The 18793-nt window shown below is 38.5% G+C and overlaps 1 protein-coding gene across 2 annotated transcripts in view; it reads right to left on the minus strand.

The window, feature by feature from the left end:
- Positions 1-11454: 11454 nt before the first annotated feature.
- atp6v1h (ATPase H+ transporting V1 subunit H) overlaps positions 11455-18793 on the minus strand; it is a 35344-nt gene continuing 28005 nt past the window's right edge. For both annotated transcript variants that reach the window (XM_004542937.2, XM_004542938.2), the window contains one exon: positions 11455-11853. In XM_004542937.2, coding sequence (XP_004542994.1) covers positions 11784-11853 — 70 coding nt within the window. In that variant the 3' untranslated portion in view covers positions 11455-11783. The remainder of the gene's footprint in view (positions 11854-18793) is intronic.

The raw sequence follows: 18793 nt of genomic DNA on the forward strand, positions 1-18793 counted from the left end.
CTTCTGGTATGAAAAATACGGTACTCTTTCAAGATTTTTTTTTTTTTAATTAAGGACGGTTAGAAATCAGTATCTAATCATTTATAAGGCGATTTTCAGCAGTGTTAATTAATAGAGATAAAATGATCAACTAAAATTAAAATTGAAGCATTAATTAATTTTAAGACTTGTTTGAACAGCCTTGTAAGACTGGGCTTTAAAGGGGGAAATAATTAAACATGAAGGACTTAATAAAAACAATAATAAAAGCTTTTAAAGGAAATTGCAAATCCACAATAACAATTTTCATTTTCCAAATATGTATGTTTAGTGTTTTGGTTTTGGCTGCTTCCTTTTCCTAAAGAAAACTGAACAATGAAACCATCACATCGAAGTGGGTGCTATTGTTACCACAGCTAAAATCACAAAGCAGCATCCACATGTCCATGATAATACAGCACTGGCAGGGGTGGAGGTGTGGAGTTAACTGTTTTCTTTTTAATTTGCAAAGTACAGATGCTTAGCTTAATATTAACTGCTGACTCATTGAAGATAAGACTTATAATTTAGACTGTCAGGATTTAGTATTTTCGCAGCAGCTTTCTTTAAAAAAAGAAACGGTCACAGTTTAAATATCCAAATGCAGCATTATTACCTTGCTAAATAAATGCAATGTGCATAAAAAAGAGCAAAAGTTTGAAATACTTTTTAAGCCTTTATATTCTAGATGATTCTAATCTGTTGTTTTGCTATTTGTCTCACAATCATTATTCCACTTTAGGCACAGTAGATAGAAACAGGTTACATGTTAAGCAGCAGAAGACCCATTAGGACAGCTGTTTTCTTCAGAGCCATTCAATAAAAGCCAGATGTTAAAACGTATTTTGGTTTACAAAATATATTTTAAATACGGAATACTAGAGACCATTTAAATTGTGAGATGACAAGGATACATATGCTGTACATTCCCACATGAAGAGAGATATTTGGTTACCACAACCAACTAAAAAAGCACGTTTCTAGAACTTTTTAGGTATTAATAATAACTAATGATTAAACACGGAGTAGTATATAAACACATTTGGAATTCAATTTTGGATTTAACAGGCAGCCAATACAGAGATAATAATGATAATAATAATAATAATGGATTTATATAGCGCTTTTCAAGGCACCCAAAGCGCTTTACAATGCCACTATTCATTCACTCTCGCATTCACACACTGGTGGAGGCAGCTACGGTTGTAGCCACAGCTGCCCTGGGGCAGACTGACAGAAGCGAGGCTGCCATATCGCGCCATCGGCCCCTCTGGTCGATGGCGCGATCAGATGCAAATAGTGAAGAAATATCTCTCCTTCTATTCCCTGTCAGTACTCTTGCTGCAGTATTTTGGATCAACTGAAGGCATTTCAGGGAGTTTTTAGGACATGCTGATAATTATCACTTACAAGTCTAGCCTAGAAGTATCTAATGCATGAACTAGTTTTGGACTTTTACCCAAAGAGCTCAGTTTTTATTTAATAAATCCTGAATATGTTTTCCCTTGTACTTTTAGAGTCCATTAACTGCTGTTTGACAAACTTCAGGCAGGATGTCATGTGTATTTTACTCAGAGTGCCTTCTGTCTAACCACTCTACTACAAGTGCCTAATGGAAGAATTGCTGCTGATAATCTTCTAGCAGGTCAACCAGCCCCTTGCAAAAGACTTATGAAGCTCTGTTTGTGTGACTGTTGGGTTCGCCTTGTAATCGGAAGGTTGCCGGTTCGAGCCCCGGCTTGGACAGTCTCGGTTGTTGTGTCCTTGGGCAAGACACTTCACCCGTTGCCTACTGGTGGTGGTCAGAGGGCCCGGTGGCGCCAGTGTCCGGCAGCCTCGCCTCTGTCAGTGCTCCCCAGGGTGGCTGTGGCTACAATGTAGCTTGCCATCACCAGTGTGTGAATGTGTGTGTGAATGGGTGGATGACTGGATATGTAAAGCGCTTTGGGGTCCTTAGGGACTAGTAAAGCGCTATATAAATACAGGCCATTTACCATTTACCATTCTCTGTTACAGGGCCAACATGCTTTCTTACACACAGTGGGCTCTAGCAGGAGTGTTGTGGATTTGTTTATATATATATATATATATATATATATATATATATATACATACATACACACACACACACTGGAGTGTTTATTTAATGGAATCACTGTGATAAGCATTTAACCTATATGTGTAACATCACAAGACCCACATATGTTGGTCAAATATTATCCACAATTATATATAAGTTTGTGCCACTTGTTGTATATGAGCATATGTGATCAATACTGTCTGAAATAAGTAATAGTAATTAGGATCAATAACTTACCTTTGATTGTGTTATGGCCAACGGTGACGTCCAAACAAAGGGTTAAATACACTTGGCCCTGCTAAGATGCACCTGGGACACCTTTTGCCCATCTCTGTTGCCCAAAGTTGGGAAACCCCCTTTTTGAACGGATATAGTAGCATACCCCTGGCAGCAAACTCGACAAAGTTCTCGGGAGGATTAATTGTTTTCTCTCTGCAGTCTGTTTAATATCTGTAGTTTTGCAGACTTTTGGACTCACTCTGGTCAAAGGGACCCAATTAAAAATGGTGGACGCTGGGAACAGTGCTTGGAAAGCTATGGAGTAGTGCCAGAAAGTTATGTAACACTAGTGTCGGAGATTAAAGAAGGAAAAAAGTGCAAATTGACAAGTGATTGGGGGAAAGTATTGACAAAAAAATTACATTTATAATTGGGGGTGAGACAATAATTATTAGTTTAAATTTAACACTGATCAAGCAAAAAAGAAGGAATGGAAAAATACCCAACAGCAGGATGAGGAGGGCTGATATGGCCCAGGATGCTTTTTTCCTGTCTGTCATTTCGTGTGTCTGTGCTGTTTGTGCTTAAACCCCGGGGTTCACATCGCTTTGCTTTTTTGCTATTATTTTGCTGTAAAATGTACTGTTTTTCTGTTCTGTGTATTAAACTCTGTTCCAAGAATTCTACTCTTTTGCACAGGATCTTTTTGAGTGATTTGATTTTGATTGGATCTGAAAAGCTGGACCTCCACATCGTTGGCATAATAAGGTTATCATATTGGCTTCAGAATTTGCGACTCAACAAGAGCCTTGTTAATTTTAACAATTTCACAATTACAGAGGCCACTGTGCCTTTAAGAACACTCTAGGCTATTTGCTGTCCATCACCTTACCATAGGTGGGCTCCACTAAAGTTTAAAACACACTTCAGTGAATATTAAATCAAACGGGATACATCTGACCACAGTATGAAGCATCACAGCAAAGGTTTACGACTTTTGCAAGAGAGAAATTTCCAAGAGAATTATTTTTAATAAATGAAGGTAAAATTGTATTAATTATTGAGTGTTTTGAGATGCCAAAAAAGTCTGTTTCTTTTCTTTGATATTAAACACAATAAAGTGTGCAAGCACCGAAGGGGTCTTAACACCTAAAGTTACTGTTCATGCTCAAGATCCTACTCTGATAGTGAATAATCTCAATTTATAGAAGTACTTTATGGGTTTTTAGCACTCTCCTCTCTTTTCCACTCTGGCCCTGGGGCTCAGCAGTCTCTTCCTATTGATGAAATGGAGTGTCATTTCCAAAACTACAGATTACTGCCATCAAGATCAATTTGCAATCACAGAGGAACTCATAATAATGTGTCATCACCCCAGGATTTATCCTCATTACAGCACATTGAAATCTCCTGAGAAAAACAAAGAAAAGCAAGCTGAAATGGCTTTTTGTTCACTGCTGTCCAGTCAATGTTGAATTTCTGCCAAATGTCCTTCTTTTTAACAGCATTCAATTTGATTTTGAAAACTTTAGATGAAAACAATTTAGAGATACAGGAAGATACAGATAGCCTGTTAATGATCTTGAACCTGAATGTGGTTTCTTGCCATCGCCAGCTCTTTTTTCTGCAACAATCACGTAATCATTGATTACATAGCAAACCTGCTGCTGGCTTTCTCATTTGCCAGTGTGTCAGTTCCAAACTATCCAGCCAATTATGAAGACCATTGTATGAAGGCGACAGTCAGAACTTTATATGCAGACCATGTCTCGCAAAGATCATCACCTGCATATCCAGATATCCAGATGGTGTGGTCCCTTCAGGTCTGCTCTGGATGAAAGTGACTTACTTTGTAATGATGTGATTGACGTGCACTGTGTTTGAGCATTTACCTGCAGTTTGAGGTGTTCTGGTTGTACTTTCGAAATGTAAATGTGTGGTTATTGGACAAAAAGTAGTTGCAGTGTCATCAGAAAAATGTTAAAAGAACATCACACAATTTCCTCAGATTGAGTCAATCTTACATGCCTGTTTGACTCTTTCTCTGACTTGCCACCGTGATCTTAAATCTTGTCATGTAATGCTGTGAAAATGCAGTGTTATGGCTGAAATATGTTTTGGGAACATTTTGTCCGTAAAGATGAAAGAATCTGGAGGGACTTTTATTCGATGAATAGAAGGAAGAAGCTACCAAAGGGCCTTGATAACTCAGTGACATGAGGAGACCTGTTCCTACTTCAAAGGGAATGGGTGCTCACACCAAATATTGTGGCTTTTCTGTAAACTGCACCCTAAAGTGAAGAAAACTCACCCACAGTATGGAAAATATGCAGTCAACACATTGTTTGGAGATGTAGCTGAGATATTTGAAACTTGTTCGATCAGTGTTACTGACTTTGATATTTTCAGAGATGAACACTGAACAATTTTGGGATATTTTCTACAGTTTCTAGTGCTTCAGATGTGCCCACACTTGTGGAAAAGAGCATACAGGAGGCAGCCCATCTAAGCTGGCAGGTTAAAGACCTTTAATGTCCAGTCATCGCCTCAGATATTTGAGGTCCTGCACACATGTCTGCTGGGTAAATCATAGAAATGGTCCATAGTGCATGTTTACAATAAATAAATAAATAAGTCTTGAGACTGTGCTGTAAAACACTGCAAATCTTCCGGAAATGGCACGTATTGCTGTGCCATTGTGGAGAAGTTGGATGACATGTGCAACCTTTAAGTAGTCTAGGTATCATCTCATGTTACAAGCAGTGACAATGGCCCAAGCTAAATGCAAAAACAGTTAGAAAAGTTGAGGAGAGAAAAAATATCAGCAAATGTGTCTTATCATTAAAACCAAATTGGGTTTGTTGTCTGTTTGGGAAAGGTGTGTATTTCTATGTGTGTGGGGGGTTCTTGCTAGGGTTCAGGGGGTTAAAGGTCTACACAATCCATTCTTCAATAATAAAGATTGATTCGGGAATGCGAAAGGTTAATAGGTTTTGGTAAATAATGTAGGTTCATACTTCACACTGTGCAATAACAGCATACACCATGCTGCCATCAATCAGCATTAAGTATGGCCTAAGTGCTATATAACTACTGTTAGGTAGTTATTTACCAAAATGATTCGGAAAATAGCGTGACTTCACGCAGCTCACGTAGCTCACACAGCGCAGCAGGAAAATGATTACAGTGCACCTGCACTCAGTCAATGATATGAAGTTCGGAAAACGTCAGGAATGGGTAATTGCAGTGTCCATACAACAGCATGAGATAGCAGACGCACGCAGCTTAACACAGCACACGTTATCGTCAGGCTTTAAGGGTGAGCTCACATAAGCATAAGCCTACTCTTGTATTTGTGATTCTCCTTCGATGGAGCCTTAAATTGAGCTTCACGCTGCATGCCTGTCGGCAGAGTCTTGTTTTGATTGTCACTATGGGAACGGACAGTCTCTGACCCATGGTTACAAGAGCAAAGGGATTTGATCGATGAAGCAAAGCAACAGTACCCTCCTCTGTGCGAGCTGATCTAACAATCTGACAGGCTGAGCAGATAAAGATGTCAAACACAAACTATTTAGAAGCACAAATTGGAAAACTTGTCCTTATTTTCCCTTCTTGTGTGTTAAACACACAAATATTCTGGAAATATTCAAACACTTTCCAGATAGAGTGGAAATAAAACTAATTGAGAGGTCAAGACAAGACATTGCCTCAGGGGACTTTCATGAATAAACCGAGGCTCAGCGGATGGCAGTGAATGCAGAGAGCCAGTTTTGCACTTTGCTTCGACCCTGTACAGCAAATGTGGGTAGCATAATAATACAAATAAAAGCCAGGGGAAAGAAACTCTCTCTTTTTAGGGTCCAGAGTTCACTCAGTTGTTGCAGGTGAGCCTGCATAGGGACCACAGTGTGCCAGCTGCTGTAAATAGTGCTTGGGGAGCATAACGGGGTCAGACAACTGCAGCCAGAGGCAGTGAGCCTCTACATAAATATTGACTCTGCATACATCCCAGCTCACCACACCTTTTAGAGGCTAAAACACAAAGGATCAGTGCATCAAGCTGGAGCGAGAGAATGAGACAGAGAAACCTGATTTGAATGCTTCCTAACAAAAAAATTAAGGGATGTTTACATGCTCAAGAGGCTGTAGGTGTTGCTGTTGAATGCTGCTCATTATTTACTAAAGTTAAATCCCACCACACAGGAGACTCACAAGTAGTCTAAGACTTTAGTTCTGATTAGACTACCAATCTGAGCCCGATAGCTTGATTTCTGCAGAGGATTCAGAGCTGAAGAACATCCATATTTTCCTCGTGGAGTTTAACTGCAGCACTGAAGCGAACTGGAAGCAGATTTCCCATGAGCACTATGCTCCATAAAAGCACCAGACAGTGACGGTTGTAAATATTACTTAAGTTGTACAAAAGTGTTCATGTACCCCCAGGCAAGTGCCACATTTTGTAGATTTCTTGAAGCGGAAAACAACAAGATTGAAAATGATCACCACTTCACGTGTCAAGGCACCACTACCTTTATATTTCTTGAAATGAATGAAGTGAGAGAAATAATAATAATAATAACAATAATTTTAAGCTGAAAAGGTTTTTACTTGTAAAATTTCAGAACTTTATCACATGTCTCGGCCATCTGTAATATGTATACGTTATCGGTCATAAATGAGCAAACGCGTTGTCCAGTTTTGCGCGCAGTTCATCCAAGTGTCGCTGTACATCAGCAGAAGCCATTTCTTAATCTCTATCACTGTCAGCAATCCGTGAAAGAAACACGAAACACTCGAATACTAAATAAAGCACAGTTATATTCTGATTCTCTTTGTGCAAAGTTAATGAGGGATGATCCCTCAGTGCAGCTGACTGCCTCTGCATTAGTGGTGATGTTAAATGTAACTCCTAATGTCCAACCACACATTTAATTTGTATTTTATTCAGTATACTGGAATCTTCATAATAACTCATATAGTCTTCACCCAGGTAACAGATTAGCTAGAGGAGTCGCCCCCTGCTGGCTATTAAAATGAATGCAGGTTTAGGGCACTTCTTTCTGTCAAAAATCATCCCTCACACTCACCTCCACCCACTCCACCCTGCCTGCACTGTCTTCTTCACCTCTCTTGTGCACTGTCCGTTGCTTTGGACGATATTTAAACTCATTTACCTTCACTACCTTGAGCCCGTCTGTCGCCCCTACTCCACACCTCACCAGTATCTCGATGTCCACGTACACGTCCCACAGCAGTCTTACGTACTTCTTTCCCACTCACTTAGTTCCTGAATTAGTACCACAGTTCCTCTCTTGGCACCCTATCACATGCTTTCTCTGGACCCACAAAGACAAGACCTTCCTTAAACCTCTCCATCAACACGCCACAAGCTCTTACTCAACATTAATAACCACAATGCGGCTCACTGATCTTCACTTCTCTTCTTAATCTAGTTTCAACAGTTCTTTCCCATATCTTCATGGCATGGCTCATCAATTTTATCTCTCTGTTGTTAATATAGCTCTGCACATGACATTTGCTCTTGAAAACTGACACTCCTACATTCCTCTCACTCTCTAGGATTGTGTTAAAAAGTCCAATATCTTCTTGTAGACATCTCCATACAGGTATGTCATTTAGACCAACTGCCTTTCCATTCTTCGTTCTCCTCATAGCTTCATAGCTGCCCTCACTTCATCCATATTGTCTCTGCACTCCCTGATGGAGATCTGGAGGCAGGAGTAGATGAAGGTATAAAATTGAGCATTTAACAACAAAACATCTTAAAGGAAACTAAATACAACAAATAAAAGAAAACTACATGAGAGGAAATGAATCAAACTCCAGTCTCACAGCAAGCTGCCACCTCTCCTCTCCTCTACTACTCATACATATGTTTTCCCAGCATCACCTGCATGGACTGCACACATATCCATGACCCCGCCTGTTCATTTATGTCCTCTATAATGGACATTTGTTTTTGGTTCATATCTTTTGACTTATTTGAGGGACCCAACTAAGTTCTGATGTGCTCAATAGAAAACACGTCGCCCTTCTAGTGATATCTAATGTGTTTGTGTGGCCAATCTTAGCTCCGAAGAGGCAGCAAATCGCAGAAAAAGTTGAACTGAAAGACACTTTTTTCCTCGGTTCTCATGACGATATGTCCGGGTAAGGCATCCACATACATAAACACAAGGTTTCTAATATTACTGCTAACAAAACCTTTGCATATGGTTGCCTATTATTTATGTAGGTGTTGAAAGAATGTCAAATAACCATAGAGAGTCTCCTGCTCTCCCCTACAGGTGTCCCACAAAAGCCATCAGGAAGACAATCAAAACACTGAAATCAATCTGGTGGGCAAGCCAGTTTCAAAAATATACACTAAAGACTCACAATGACATACCACACTAATGATATCAGTGAAGTGGGCAAACAAAGACACATTTTTTTCATCAGATTTTTGTATATTGCACTTGTTTTTAACTTTTTACGCCAATCGTTTTTTGATTTTGGCAGTTTTCAGTCCTCCATGGAAATTTATGTAGCGAGTGCTTCCGTCTATTTTACATTCATATAGTGCAGTGGAACGCTTCTTGCTTATGATGGATGGCATTATTAGTGTTTGAGTAAAGTGTAAACATTTATTAAATTCAGCTTTGAATCAGTGATCGTCATTGGAAGTGAGAGGGAAGGCGACTGTGGCATTCATTAGGTTTCTGAGCAGCCATAGAGAAGACGGAAGGTAAGCAGCCAGTAGACATAAATATGAATTCATCATACTTCAGATTGACCTTTATAGTATATGATTATATCCAAGTGTCTGATCGATGTCTTAGTGGTTTACAATAGAGACCAGAGTTTTGTCAAGAAACCAAGTGTTTGAGAAAATGAATGCAGCCTAATGATAATTACATCCATAAAAACACGACATTGATAGAAGTGTGCTGTCCTTCGGGGATTTATCAAAGAGAAAACGAAACACGGTGCTTGATGCGGCTGATGTAAAAAGCAGTCTTGGTTACTGTTTCTTAGTTACTTATGTAAAAAAAGAGAGAAAAAATCAACACTTCGTATTATGGAAGACCTTCAAGCAGTGGTCTCTTTGCCCTACAGAGAGAATCTGTTGCTATGTAAACTTGAAAGCTGATGCTTGCAGTTACTGTGTGTGAGCTAAATGAACAGAAAATAACAAAGGAAGAGATGTGAAGAGCACATGTACAGTGAAGGTCAGATTAAAACAGGTCAGCCAGCTCAGATTTCATTTCAATTCTACGGGGGGCACTCCACCAACTCAAAGTAGCATTTGAAACCTATGTTACAGGTAGACAATTGTTTTCCCCCCCTAAGAGCCACTCATCCACGACAAATATGCTATGGTAATTTAAAGGGGGAGATTGTGGACAGAAGCAATGAGCGTACACAACAGGAAGCAGAGTCCAACCTTAATAAAGTCCACAAGACAACGTTCAACTGTGGATTTGGATTCGCTGTCATGCTGTTAGCAGCACAGTGTGATGTTTGTAGTGAGCGTGACTGGAAGGCTAGGTTGGATTATCCAATGGGCATTCTGGGCACGCGCCTGGGGCCACCGTACTAACGCGCTGTTGGAGGCCCACAAAACAAGCAAATAAAACTAAAAAAACTAAAAACTTTACATTTTGCAACCATACATTATCAAAACTTGGATGGATATTTTATTAGAACAAAATGATTTTGTGGCTCGTCTGTCTCTTTCACCCACATAATACTGAGGTTTGTAGTCTCTGAGAGAAGCAGAGAAGTGGCACTGGAAAGAGGTGCTGAAAGGAAGAAAGGGATGAGATCGCCAACTATCACATTATGATAGCTGGCTTTCATTTTCTTTGTCAGGTAGTCTCCATTTAGATCTATTCTGTGTACATGTACGCACACATTCCCGTATGTTTAGTCACCGAAGACAGAAAAAGCTGATTATCGAAACAAAGTTCTGTAACTCGATGATCCAGGAATACTGGAAAGTGTCATCGGTTGGTGAAGGATCGGCCAAAGATAATGACTAGAAAAAGCTCAAGGTGAATATTCACGTTACAATTGCAGATATTTACATAAAGGAGCAAAAATGGCCAATCACAATTTCAGGAGTTTTTTTTTTCATTCTGGTAATCAATCGAGAAAAAATGTAGAACATGAAAGAAAACAGATTAAACATGGCACAAAGATTTATTTTATTTCTTTTAATTCTTGTGAGGATGAGTTAGAAATACGCTCACACTTGATGGCCGCTTTATAAGGTACACCTTGCTTGTACTATGATGGACTGTTTTTTTTAATAAACAGTTTTTTAAAAATTTATTTTGCATTCATTCCTTAACATCTCTCAGAGACTGTGGTCCATACTGGGATACTGATCACAGCAGAAACTGACTCAGTTTCACACCAGGCAATGTTTTTCCAGTCTTGGTAAGCCCATGTGAATTGTAGTCTAAGTTTCCTGTTCCTTGACTGGGAGGAGCTCTCAGTGTGGTCTTCTGTTACTGAAGCCCATTAAAGTTGGACATTTTTAATGTTTAGTGATGCCTTTCTACATACCTTACTTGTAACAAGTGTGTATTTCCTCTGACATCATCAATTCACTTTCACCACATAACCACCGCTCACTGGATATTTTGCTCTTTGAACCATTCGCTGTAAATCATACAGATAGTTGTGTGAAAAATCCCACATCAGTAGTTTGTGAAATACTCCCGTATTTCCTGTCTTTGATCAACAACCACCAGTACTGTCTTGATCACGTCTACGTGCCTGAATGCACTGACAGCTCCCATGCAGTTGGCTAATCAGATACAATGAGTTGTTGTATCTAATAAAGTGGCCGGTGAGTGTTTTCACTAAAGAGCACTCTAATTATTACAATTAATTCCACAAGCCACTTTAACTTCCTAACACATCTGTTTCCCTTCAAAGGCAGGAGCTAGTGAAGATGACCTCAAATAAATAAATAAATATTTCATTAGCCACCCTGCTGGGGAGCCAATTGCATATGGGCTGATAAGAAAGCTCAATAATGCTGTCACGTCTGAAAATCTCTTTGTTATTCAGCTTTCGTTTCTCATCAACCTCTCAGTAAAAGGATGTGCAGGACAGGAATGTCACAGATAAGTATTTTTATTGGTATTCATATGTTTTACAGACTTAAGACTTAAATAACTTGCAGTTTTGTACATCATCACAGACACACAAAGTGCGGCTTTAATCAAGCATTACTTATCTTGGAGTCACAACACGAAGCACGACAGAACATCAAGGAAATCGAGGAACATCGAGGATCATTTGGGGTGCGTGTAGAAGCGGAAATCGCACCGTTTGATTTTTCAAGTCATTACACAAAAACAAAGAGCTGATCATTACAATTGCCAATCTGCGTACAGTTCACACTCGTCCACAAAATGAGACACAAACACACATGACCATTCAGTGTTCAGCTTCGAGCAGCCACCGCTGGAGCCTGCTGCTGATCAGTGGACTGCAGTTGTCTTCCAAGGTACTCCCTGTGAAAGAGAAACAGTTTGTTTGTTTGTTTTTACAGACTGAAAAAGCAAGAAACACTAAACATGCTGTCAAATAAGGCCATACCTCCTGTTACAAGGAACAAAGAAATATTTTGGAAGGCATGCTTATTGTATATTTTCCTTATTTGTTTGGTGACAGTAAGACGAGAAAATCAAGAATACTTCAATTTTAAATACTTCAAGAAAAAAAACACTTCATGTTTTTCAATAACAGTACATATTTTTCCTTAAATCAAAACATAACCGGTAAGCATTTGAAGTTCTGATAAATGGAGGATAATATCCACCCCGATCACCACCTGCCTGAATGTTTTCACTTCAATCTATTCTCTGATTGGGTGGATTCTGGATCTTTTATATCCTTTAATGTGAAAACAGGTTTTTAATGAAGCTTCTCATTTTAACAATATGAGCTTCTCCCAGGTATCCTGACCCTGACATGATGTAATGCTGAAATATAGACCCATTATATATTACTTTGAAAGGTCACAGTTCGGCTTCATGTTTCTTCTTGGCAGTAACATTTTTAGATATGCTTCATGACACTCAAATTATCAGCAGCAGAAATATCAAATGCCTCTCAATAGTCTAAAAATGGGAATGGTGAATACTCATAACGACAGAGAATATTTTCTCCTTAAAAATATGCACGCTTAGACTCATCACTATTCTCCTTTTCTACAAAGCAACAGCGCCGTAAGGATGTCTTTATGAAACCACTGTACACTTCTATTTTTGAAGGAGGTTATTATTTTTTTTATTTGCCCTATTATGAGAATGAATCACAGCAGTGAGATAAAACAGTACAATATGCATCCAACGCAGAAGCAGCAAAAAGCTTTTTCCAAACAACAGCACAGTACTTTCATGTGTTCGTCTCATACCTCTCTTACTGAAAATACCAAATACCTCTTTGTTAAATATTGACCAAACAACCAGGCTGGTAAAACCACAAGCTGCTATAGATCAACTCAAATATATCCAAGACATATAAGAGCTTTTAAGCCTTTGATCTTTAGCTAACCCTCCTCTAACCCCCATCCACAGGCTTGTACAGAACTTCACATACACTCATCATGGGTGACATGGATGACTTTAAAAAACAGACCTGGGTGCATGAGCTTGACTTTATTTTGGATTTTCTCTAATTCATGCAGGGTCAAAGCACGGCACACCAACTGCTGGAGCTGTCAGAGTTAACCTTCAGCCCATTCTCAAAAATCAGTTACAGTACGCTGATTTAGAGCACTGCCAGTGAGATTACAAAAAAAAAGGCAAATAGCAATAATTGGTAGGATGACTGATGAAGTTAGTGTCCCGCAGCCAAGGCACCTTTTCATATGTCTCTGTTGTAAGACACAGTGAAATGAGTCTTGGACATGAAACACTGCATGATATTAAGAAGTATTAGCCACAGTAAAATCAGCGGACACTCAAAGTTAGTTTTTACTGTCAAGATGTTATCTAATATTTCATTTTGCAGACAGCTGTCCAAAGTGAACTACAATAAATCTAATGTGCCACCTTTTGTTTATTCTATAAATTCTTGTTTAAACTTGTCTCTCCTTTTATTTTATTTTTTATATTTTTGCTTTTAAAATTGGCTTAAGAAATGACAAATGAAATGGCAGTAAGTGCTTGCCCGTGGTGCTGAGGTGAAAGACACATACAGCTGATCAAAAATAGATTTTCTTTTCACACAGTTTCTGCTACACGACTGTTTCACAAGAACGGCAGCTTGTTCGACTGTTTACAAAAATCCTGCACCCCCCGTGCAGCTGTGTTACAATTTTCATTAATGCAGTAATGTAACACGCCACAGTAATTATATTACAGTTACAATTATTTTGTTACTTTTGTTACAAAAGTTCTTCAGTAATCTTTTCACTGCCGAAAAAATTCAAACAAACAAACATACATACATGTTTTTTCTTCCTGTGCACTTGCACAACAATCAGCTCAAGTCAAAGTTGTAGATCAAAAAGAGATCTACGACTTTTTAGGAGTGTAGATATGGACATACTTTTATAGCACAAAAGGAAGAGAACGTGATGCTAAAGTGGACAAAACCAGTAACAATCTGAGTGAATGCTGACCCCAGCACAGCAGCCAGGTCCTGATCTTTAATGGGTAACAAACTGACGGGCAGTCAGACTTGCAGCCTACGTTTCTACCTGTTCATACTTCTATAGTAGAATCGCTATGGCGATCACTCTGAAGTCTCTTTGTGCTGGTTTTCATATGTAAAAAAAGATTGCATGTGTGTAACGAGTATGTGTGTAACGTGTGTAATGACTTTCTCCAGCAGGAAATGTACTGAATTACTTTAAAGAAAAATACAGAATAATGTGTAATACATTACTTTTTTGAGTAATAACCCTAGGACTAAATACAGCATTGTGGTTTTCAGGAAAGTAAACACTGGTGCTAAGACTTATTCAACATAAGCTGATTCTTTTGTAGTATTGTTTTAAATTTGCACTGCATTATAAAACAAACAGCATCTCTCTTTGCTCCGAGCGGCCTTTGGGGAGTGACTATACATGTAAACACCATCTGTGTACATTCAGTAAAGGTGTACTGTACTGTATTTGTTACAGTATTTGACAGAAACACCTGAATCTATAATAATGTTAGAATACAAACAAGAATATGGGAAATCATCAATCAAATTTAAAAAAGGAGACAGTTCACAGTGACTCGGAGCACAGATTTGAGTTTGTTTGGCAAAAAAAGCCAGGCTACTGTATGAAAGGCAAACCAATACTATATCATGAACATGTCAAATGTCAGTAGAGAGGACTGACTGTAACTGAGACAAGCACAGCATAAAGGTGGCTGGACCAGCGATAGCTTAAGGCTTAAACGACAACCGTGGAGTTATGGAGCTTATTGGCAAAAACACCATTCAGTCAAAGCTTGCTGGAGATTTAGAAACACGTCAAAAACAATGACCAGATAACAGTTTGCGCACATTCAAGCATGCTGTTGTCATGACATCAGGGGCCTCAGAAAGGTAGGAACAAGAAAATGTTATATTAGAAACGACAAGTCAACCCACTCAAGGTGACAGCGGGTAAGGGAAGCGGCTTTGAAAAACTCTTCATTGTAATTAAAAAAAAAAAAGAAAAAAAAAAAGTTCTCATCTCATTCACACACCTCTGTTTTCACGCAGGCAATGAGTGTAGGCAGCAGATTCTTCAGTATGACGAAAAAACCTTGAGAAATAGCTCACCCCCTCACATTAGGAGGTCGTGTTATGAGGACTGAAACTAGTAACAAAGTGTTCATCTTAATGGAGAAATATGGCATGAGCAACATTCCTTTCTTTAATTATTATGTTTTATTTTACAAAAAAACCACCAACGTTGCTCAACATGCCCTACACAAGAGGTAGGTGTGGATGGAGGGTGTCTTATAAGAACTACCTGCATAAATGAGGACAGGTGAATGTCTTTAAATGTGATTTATGTGCTGGGCATTAAAATTATGAGCTGCTGCTTTCAAAAGCTACAAGGGAAGAATAAAAAAAAAAAAGCTGTCAAACAAAATGTCAATTTCCATATAAAATTTAATTTACTTAGTCTTGTATTCAGGCGTGTGCAGAAGTTTTGCATCCATTTTAAACCAGACTTCATACACAGTTGTAATCCCTGCTTTTCATTTTTCGAAGTAAAACATTCGTATGCAGCCTTCAGGTTTTTTCTCCTCCTGTTTTAATACTCAATTCTTCCACCTTCATTTGAACTTAACATTCTTTAACTTCACTCTGACTCTTTCATTTTTATTCCCCACGTAAAAACAGGAGAATCTCAAACAAGATACGGAAGCTAATTTATGGCATGCAGTAAATGCAGAGGTGATGCTTATATACGATTCTACGTTCTACTTCATTTCATTTATATTTTGCTTCTACGTAGCCACACATTCATGCATTTTTCATACATTTTCATGCTTAATCCTTGTACTTGATCATATTCAGAAAAAAATATTTTTTGTTGATTTTAGTTTGTCTTATTTGTTTCTTGCTTGTTGAACAACTTAGCACTGACTTTTGAATAATTAAAGCATAAGAAAGTTTTCTTTAGTTGAATGAAAATACCAAAGATACAACAATTTTACAGGCATAAAAAAGTATTTTTGTACCAACAAGGTGGTTTTCAAAGAGTTACTCAAAGCATGGCACATTTTAGCATGGTGTTCAGTGTGTCCTCAAAAAGAAACAAGAAAACTGGAAAGTAGAGGAGAACAGAAGAAATAGCAGGCATTAAAAAAAAAAACTATGTGCAGGATATGAACAGTATCTGAAAGTCCTGCCCCTAAGAAAGAAAGAAAAATCCATCAAAGACCTGATAGAAGACCTGAGAGATGCATTTGACCTTTCAGCTGAATTGTGTACTGTTTGCAAAAGTCTCATCAGAAATGGTCTCAGTGAAAGTGTGGCTGTCAACAAACCATTTTTAAGGAAGGGAAACGGGGAGATAAGGCTGAGGTATGCCAAATTATACAAGAATTGGAGTGATAATCACCGGCAACAGGTCTTATAGAGTGATGATGCCAGATTTGACATTATTGGTTCAATTTTTCATCAGTACAGATAATTACAGAGGATGTCAGGAGAGAGTTACAACAGTGAGCGTCTAAACACAGTGGACACTCTCTAAAAGCTTTGGGCTACATGTCAGTGAGTTTTGTTGGTGATCTTGTCAAAATTGATGGAATTATTAACACAAATTGGAACCTTCAGATTTTGATCCACCATGCAATACCATCAGAAAAGCTTCTGATTGGCAACGCTATTTTTCAGCCTGATAGTGATCCTAAAGACACTGCCAAGGCAGTAAAAGAATACCTGGATAAATAAGTGCATACTATCAGTCATGGATTGGCCTCCCCAGAGCCCAGACATCAGTAGTACTAAAGCTTTGCAGGACAATCGTAAAAGAGAACGGAACAAAAAGGAAACCAGCATCCAAAGAACAGATCTGAATGTCCTGCAAGAAGCCAGGAGAATTATTCCTGAAGACGTTCCGGCTTTGTAAAAGAAAAACGTGGTCGCACCAAATATTGACTTTCAAGCTCGTTAGAATTGTACAAACTTTATTTTTGCCATATATTTTGAAATTCCATTTATAGTTGCTGTACCTGTTACATATTTTCCTACCAAAATATAAAGAAATAAGGAGTGTCTCAACACGTTTCCACAGTACTGTAAACAGTGTTGGGCAAGTTACTTTGAAAAAGTAATTAATTATAGTTATTAGTTACTTCTTCAAAAAAGTAACTGAGTTAGTAACTGAGTTACAATAGTCTAAAAGTAATTAATTACTTGAAAAGAAAAAAGTTTAACCCTCTGGGGTCCAGGGTATAATTGGCCATTTTTAACTACTTTTGATTTTCCCTCCACATTTCACCTTTAAAAACTATTTACTTTGCCTTGTTTGGTATCATCCTTTTCAGCCCAACCTCACATGTCTGAATTTACAGTTATGTTTTCATTTTTACATACTGTATTAACACAATTGATCTAAAATCAGACAAAAAACATAAAATCAGAGTAGAAAAAGTTATATTTTTTACTGTAACAACCACAAACATGTTTAACGAATCATATTTCATAACTTTAAATGCAAATATAAATTGTCAATTTTAAAATCCTATGTACAAGTTTTGCAAACAAAGTTATTTGCATCCATTTACCTTTTATCTTGATTTTTTAAATAACCATTTCAAACTATTTACAGAACAATCAGCTGTTCTGCATTCAATAAGATGCCACACAAATTATTTGTGCCACAAAAAATTTTTTTCTGTCCACTATGAAGGAGAACATCACAGCCTGATACCTGCAGGTGTGACAGCAGCAGGAGTATCACTCCTGTTTCTACCTGGAGACAGCAGTCACCTCATTGTTCTGACACACAACACAAAACTATCCACAACACTACACACTGACTACACAAGACAACACATTAACTACACACTCCAAACAAGCTAAACGTCACAAATCTCTCACATCTCAAAACTCGCTCTCTCTCCTTTTCTGCTGTCTTTCTCTCTCTCTCGCTCTCTCTCTCTCACACTCCTAAAACTTCCCCTTGGGGGGGTCATAAGCAGAGAGTGCTTGCTAGCGCTGTCCTTACGTGACGAAACTATTGAGGAAAAAACGCCGCGTATATATATTGGCCTATCAACACAATTTAAAAACTGGTATCTATCACCTTGTTGCTTTGTCTTTAAGTGGTCATGTGATTGGCTTACCACGAATACTTTATTCTTCCTCAGTCAAACAGCAGGACTCATGCGATCGTTTTGCCCCCTTAGCTCCATGTGTCGTGCTAGACAGTGATCGTGATTATCGTCCGCGGGAGCGCGCGCAGCTGCTTAAAGCTGTAGCGTCCAGATTACTTACGTAGGCAGCTACTTCCGTGCAACTGATATAAGATGCCGTAAGCTGAACACAGCTTCAACCGTCTGTTTGTTGAAAAATAGTAACGGACCGCGTTTTCTTGTTAGTAACTGTAACGGCGTTGTAACGATAGGAATAGTAATTAGTTAGATTACTCGTTACTGAAAAAAGTAACGGCGTTACTTGTAATGCCGTTACTTGCAACGCCGTTACTTGCAACGCCGTTATTCCCATCACTGACTGTAAATGATCTTTGAGCTTTCTGGAAATTTCAAGTCACTGAACCCAATGTTCTTCCTCCCTTTCTGTAACTCTTAGTGGTATTTCAAACAAATAAACTTCTGTCCACGCATGACTGATCACATTGCCCACTTGGAACATCACTGTAATATTAATCATAATACCTCCATCCAGAGTTGCTCAGGAAACTGAAAGTGTGTGTTTTAGATAGTGGCAGCAAAAACAAACATATTCCCACTTAATGCTAGTTGGCTTTCATTTTTATTGTTT

Source organism: Maylandia zebra, linkage group LG18, assembly GCF_041146795.1.
Source record: "Maylandia zebra isolate NMK-2024a linkage group LG18, Mzebra_GT3a, whole genome shotgun sequence".
Lineage (NCBI taxonomy): Eukaryota > Metazoa > Chordata > Actinopteri > Cichliformes > Cichlidae > Maylandia > Maylandia zebra.